The following is a 6,689-nucleotide window of genomic DNA, read 5'->3' on the forward strand; positions in this document are numbered from 1 at the left end:
TATAGGGTCATTAATATCTAATGCCGTATACCATCCACTTGTTATGGGAATATAGGGTCATTAATATCTAATGCCGTATACCATCCACTTGTTATGGGAATATAGAGCCATTAATATCTAATGCCGTATACCATCCACTTATTATGGGAATATAGGGCCATTAATATCTAATGCCGTATACCATCCACTTGTTGTGGGAATATAGGGCCAGTGATACCTAATGCCGTATACCATCCACTTGTTATGTTAATATAGGGCCAATGATACCTAATGCCGTATACCATCCACTTGTTATGGGAATATAGGGCCAGTGATACCTGATGCCGTATACCATCCACTTGTTATGGGAATATAGGGTCATTGATATCTAATGCCGTATACCATCCACTTGTTATGGGAATATAGGGCCAATGATACCTAATGCCGTATACCATCCACTTGTTATGGGAATATAGGGTCATTGATACCTAATGCCGTATACCATCCACTTGTTATGGGAATATAGGGTCATTGATATCTAATGCCGTATACCATCCACTTGTTATGGGAATATAGGGTCATTGATATCTAATGCCGTATACCATCCACTTGTTATGGGAATATAGGGCCAATGATACCTAATGCCGTATACCATCCACTTGTTATGGGAATATAGGGTCATTGATATCTAATGCCGTATACCATCCACTTATTATGGGAATATAGGGCCATTGATATCTAATGCCGTATACCATCCACTTGTTATGGGAATATAGGGTCATTGATATCTAATGCCGTATACCATCCACTTGTTATGGGAATATAGGGCCAATGATACCTAATGCCGTATACCATCCACTTGTTATGGGAATATAGGGTCATTGATATCTAATGCCGTATACCATCCACTTGTTATGGGAATATAGGGTCATTGATATCTAATGCCGCATACCATCCACTTGTTATGGGAATATAGGGTCATTGATATCTAATGCCGTATACCATCCACTTGTTATGGGAATATAGGGTCATTTATATCTAATGCCGTATACCATCCACTTGTTATGGGAATATAGGGTCATTGATACCTAATGCCGTATACCATCCACTTGTTATGGGAATATAGGGCCAATGATACCTAATGCCGTATACCATCCACTTGTTATGGGAATATAGGGTCATTGATATCTAATGCCGTATACCATCCACTTGTTATGGGAATATAGGGCCATGGACGGCTCACACCGTATTAAGCCCTATTCCTCCCACTTACAAGTCTTCATATAGAATATTTCGACAATTTTCAACTTCCCACTGATGGAGTGCATCCTCCCGTCTGTCCTCACTTGGTGAATGTCCTCACTAACAGTCTGATTGGTCACACACGGAGATGTGATTGGTGGATGGAGGGTTAAGCATCCCAATCTTTACCCTGACTCACCTATACTATGCTATAATAATGATGATGATAATAATAATAATAATAATAATAATAATAATAATAATAATAATAATAATAATAATAATAATTATAATAATCTCAAAAGACTAGTTTCTATGCAATCTTCTTGCAACTATAAAGTTCCAAGTTGAAGTTCAATCTATCCCACTACCTGACCTGACCTTACCTGTCTCTTCACCTCTCCTGACCTGACCTTACCTGTCTCTTCACCTCTCCTGACCTGACCTTACCTGTCTCTTCACCTCTCCTGACCTGACCTTACCTGTCTCTTCACCTCTCCTGACCTGACCTTACCTGTCTCTTCACCTCTCCTGACCTGACCTTCCTCTCGTGATCTTGGCCTTTGGACTTACACCGGTCTCTTGTTCAGACTCCAGATGACAACCACTTTATACGAATTTCCAGACTTGTTACTATCAGAAAATAATATGCATATATATATATATATATATATATATATATATATATATATATATATATATATATATATATATATATATAGATATATATATATATATATATATATATATATATATATATATATATCTCCAGGACTGATACATCCTCACTCATCCTTCAGAGTACAGGTACTGTACTTCCCACCTCCAGTACTGTAACATCCTCACTCATCCTTCAGAGTACAGGCACTGTACTTCCCACCTCCAGTACTGTAACATCCTCACTCATCCTTCAGAGTACAGGTACTGTACTTCCCACCTCCAGTACTGTAACATCCTCACTCATCCTTCAGAGTACAGGTACTGTACTTACCACCTCCAGTACTGTAACATCCTCACTCATCCTTCAGAGTACAGGTACTGTACTTACCACCTCCAGTACTGTAACATCCTCACTCATCCTTCAGAGTACAGGTACTGTACTTACCACCTCCAGTACTGTAACATCCTCACTCATCCTTCAGAGTACAGGTACTGTACTTCCCACCTCCAGTACTATAACATCCTCACTCATCCTTCAGAGTACAGACACTGTACTTCCCACCTCCAGTACTATAACATCCTCACTCATCCTTCAGAGTACAGGTACTGTACTTCCCACCTCCAGTACTATAACATCCTCACTCATCCTTCAGAGTACAGGTACTGTACTTCCCACCTCCAGGACTCAAGTCCGGCTAACCGGTTTCCCTGTATCCCTTCCTAAACATTACTTTGCTCACACTCCAATAGCCCGTCAAGTTAAGTCAAGAATAAGATAGTATAAATAAGAAAGGACAAGAAAACTATCACAAGCATGAATAAGATAGTTGAAAAAATCAAAATAGAGCTCAGATAAGCAAGATTAAGATAGTTGAGATAAACAAGAATAAAACAACTAAGATAAGAAAGAACAAGATAACTAAATCAAGTAAGTAAAAGTTAAAGTCAGAGAGCAAAGATATTTACAAAGTTTAAACAAAGGTGGACGAAAAATTTCGAAATACTTTAGATAAAGGTTAGTAGGGACTAGCAGCACACAGGTCGTGATAATACATTGAAATTGTAAGAAAATGAGTAAAAGGGGCAAGAAGAGTGGTAAGAAGGGTTATCAAGATGAATATGTAGGGTCTAGACGGCTGTAGACATCAGAACTTGGTTAATGTGATCTTGGTGTTGTGGTTTTATAGGGCCTGTGATGGATCACGCCGTGTCAAGCACTATCGTAGGTATCTAGCCCTGTATCTAGCCGTATCTAGGCCTGCTGTAGGTATTTGTTGTGGTTTTATAGGGCCTGTGATGGATCACGCCGTGTCAAGCACTATCGTAGGTATCTAGCCCTGTATCTAGCCGTATCTAGGCCTGCTGTAGGTATTTGTTGTGGTTTTATAGGGCCTGTGGTGGATCACGCGGTGTCAAGCCGTGTTGTAGATACTTGTTGTTGTTTTATAGGGCCTGTGATGGATCACGCCGTGCCAAGCCGTGTTGTAGATACTTGTTGTGGTTTTATAGGGCCTGTGGTGGATCACGCCGTGTCAAGCACTATCGTAGATATTTGTTGTGGTTTTATAGGGCCTGTGATGGTTCACGCAGTGTACAGCCCTACTGCATATAGTTCTTGGTTGGGTTTATCGGTCTACTGAGAGCCCACGCCGTATGGAGGGAACACCTCGTCCAGGGTCATCCAGGTGTTGTCGACACCATCTTCTGTAGCAAGGAGAGCCCCCTACTCAACCCCCTCCCCTTTCCCAGTGTGTGGGCGGGGTCAGCCTTGCAGGTATAAAGTCTGGAAGACTGGACGGACTTGTATCATTCTCTTACCGTCCATCACCACCACCACTAATATGAAGTGCTTAGTAAGTAGACTCTTCATCCAGGGCAGTAAATCAGTGATCTCTAGTTGATAAGCTCACTGTCAACTACGTCAGCAGACACTTAGGACATTTCACAAGGAGGAGCACTGCAGCAGGCCTACTGGTCCATGCTAGGGCAGGTCCCTCACAAACCCACTAGCAAAAATATGTTACCTAATGCATTTTGAATTTACCATTATCCTCTGTAGCACTGTTTTCATCTATTTTGGGCCCTTATTCATTCCAGACATATAGCTACATCCATAACAACTACATCTACGTCAATAAACGCAGTGTCTACATCAGTAGACGCTGGAGATTGCGTCTATCAGTACCTCCAGCATATAGCCAAGACCAAGACTGAACTGGTCATCTGATTCCAAAATCCCTCAGGTTTTTTCTTCCCCTATCAAAGAAAATAAGACCAATAACGTCAGTTGCTTCTGCCCTCAGTAAGCCAGTGGTGGTTATGGCTTGCAAGCCACTTACATCAGGTGAACGACACTCCCTGGGTCTAACGATGCCACCGAACTGTACACAAACCTCCTTTACCAAAGCTTCTCTGTACCACCAAACTATTTAGAACCTGACCAACGGCAGCCACAGCAGTTAGTAGACACCATCGTCTCTATGACAGGTTAGGTAAGACTTGGTATCAACCTTGGTAATAGATACCGTCAAGATAGGTCACACTGTGCCACTCACACCTCACTCTCTGTGTGTTAGAAGTGTTTAAGGTCCCAAGACCGAAATGTGTTCCATGAAAAATGTCCTGGTGTTTCCTGACGTGTGTTTCCAGGTATGATTGGTCAGGAAACAGGACAAGTGTTTCCCGACCCGGGTCATAGGTGTATGATGACCAGCGTCTCACTGACCTGACCTTATTATTGACCACCTCATCTTCTCCCTCACACATACACGGAAAAATACAAGACAGAGTGACCACTAAAGAGAAGAAGAAGCATCTTAACCATCATTCACTCCACCACTAAATTGTCTGCAGTTAATATATGCCGGATTTAATCAGACTAACAACTCATCACAAACTACAACAAATCAGATTTGTTTGGTGATAGCTGGAAGATTGATAGACGGAGGGTCGAGTTTCCATTAGCAGTTAATGGACGGAGGATAGAGTCTAATATGTCTGGTATGGTTCACTAGGGTCGGGCTAGCATGGTCCACTAGGGTCTTACTAGCATGGTCCACTAGGGTCTGACTACTATGGTCCACTAGGGTCTGACTAGCATGGTCCACTAGGACCTGTCTGACATGGTCCACTAAGGTCTGACTAGCATGGTCCACTAGGACCTGTCTGGCATGGTCCACTAGGGTCTGACTAGTATGGTCCACTAGGACCTGTCTGACATAGTCCACTAGGGTCTGACTACAATGGTCCAATAGGGTCTGACTAGCATGGTCCACTAGGGTCTGACTAGCATGGTCCACTAGGACCTGTCTGGCATAGTCCACTAGGGTCGGCATGGAGCAGTAGGCCTACCAGACATGGAACTGTAGGCCTACTAACGATCTCCATTCTTAAGTATACCACTAACACGACAACCCCTTGGTCGTCCCTCCTCCAGGTAGTCGTTCTCCTAGGTCTGGTCGCCCTGGTCGTCGCTCGCCCCGACACACTCCTCGACCTGGACGACATCCAGCACGACCAGTCCATCGATGACGACACAGTCTTCACTGGGTCGTACAGGTGAGTGTCATAACTCGACAACTGTAGTTACCTAGCTGTCATTTCAAGGGTCGAATCACGGTTCCTAGTCGTTCCCTACCATTACAAAGGCTGTTGACTTCTTCCAGTGACCCTCTGGTTGCGGACTTCCAGGAGACACTATATACAGTCAACACCCTTACAAAGCTCCTCCGTTTAGTAGGTTTTTTGGTTAATGTAAGTGAAAAAAATCTATTTTAAATATATCTTCAGAAAAAAAACTCTATACACAGGAACCTCTTAGAGAGAACTGACTGTAGGGCGACTGAGAAGTCTGGAACGAGAGGGTCACCGCAAGAACCACGATCCAGGGAAAGACAAGCCAGGTACCATCTTTCTAAACTGTCCCCCATGGTTCCAGACTTATGGAATAATCTCCAGAAATTTGTAACTACAAGGTTAGGCTTGAAAGATAATTCTAACTTCAAGGTTAGGCTTGAAAGATAATTCTAACTGCGGCCTTAGGTTTAAAGATAATCCTAACAACAAAGTTAGGAATACTTTAGCTAATATGCATGGTAATGTGTACTGGCTACATCATTCCAGCTGAGTATTGTAGGTGGGCACTGTAAGTGGGCACTGTAGGTGGGTAACGCAGTGGAAGCTCAGTGGATGATCTAGCCAGTGGAGCCAGTGTATCAGAATTTCCAAATTAGCCTTCAGAAGGCTTTATAAATAGTCCCAGACATTAACCAGAGTGAGGGATAACTGAGACAGTGTGGGACAGGACGCTTAAGATAGGATTAGATAAGATTGGGTTGGGATTTTTAACCCAGGAGGGTTAGCCAGCCAGGGTAACCCGAGAAAGTCAGTTCGTCATCAAGGACTGTCTTATTTCCATTGTGGTCCTTAATTTTGTTCCCCAGGATGCCACCCACACCAGTCCACTAACACCCAGGTACCTACTTGCTAAGTGAACATGATAACAGGATTAAGAAAACGCATCGAAGTTTTCCACCCTCTCCGGGAATCAAACCCGGTCACTCAGCGTGCGTAGCAAGTGGCCTGCAAAATCATAATGAAATCACAGACTGGGTGGAGTTGGAATCCATGGCCTTCAAGATTCAGCACTGATCTGTCATCGTTTCAGGACCCAACCCGTTCTGTAATTCAGGGCACCTGAACTCAGCTTATGACATTCGATATTCTGATCTGCTTACAAGTGACACTTACCACCTTGTCGGTACCACTTATAACTTGAATTAAGCAGGGTGACAAGAGACAAGTGTCAA

The 6,689-nt window shown here is 43.0% G+C and overlaps 1 protein-coding gene across 1 annotated transcript in view; it reads left to right on the plus strand.

Moving 5' to 3' along the window:
• Positions 1 to 3,692: 3,692 nt before the first annotated feature.
• LOC128701040 (cuticular protein 47Eg-like) overlaps positions 3,693 to 6,689 on the plus strand; it is a 4,806-nt gene continuing 1,809 nt past the window's right edge. The window contains exons 1-2 of the mRNA XM_070079980.1: positions 3,693 to 3,734; positions 5,318 to 5,439. Coding sequence (XP_069936081.1) covers positions 3,723 to 3,734; positions 5,318 to 5,439 — 134 coding nt within the window. The 5' untranslated portion in view covers positions 3,693 to 3,722. The remainder of the gene's footprint in view (positions 3,735 to 5,317; positions 5,440 to 6,689) is intronic.

Source organism: Cherax quadricarinatus, unplaced genomic scaffold (genome assembly GCF_038502225.1).
Source record: "Cherax quadricarinatus isolate ZL_2023a unplaced genomic scaffold, ASM3850222v1 Contig66, whole genome shotgun sequence".
In the NCBI taxonomy this organism is placed as follows: domain Eukaryota; kingdom Metazoa; phylum Arthropoda; class Malacostraca; order Decapoda; family Parastacidae; genus Cherax; species Cherax quadricarinatus.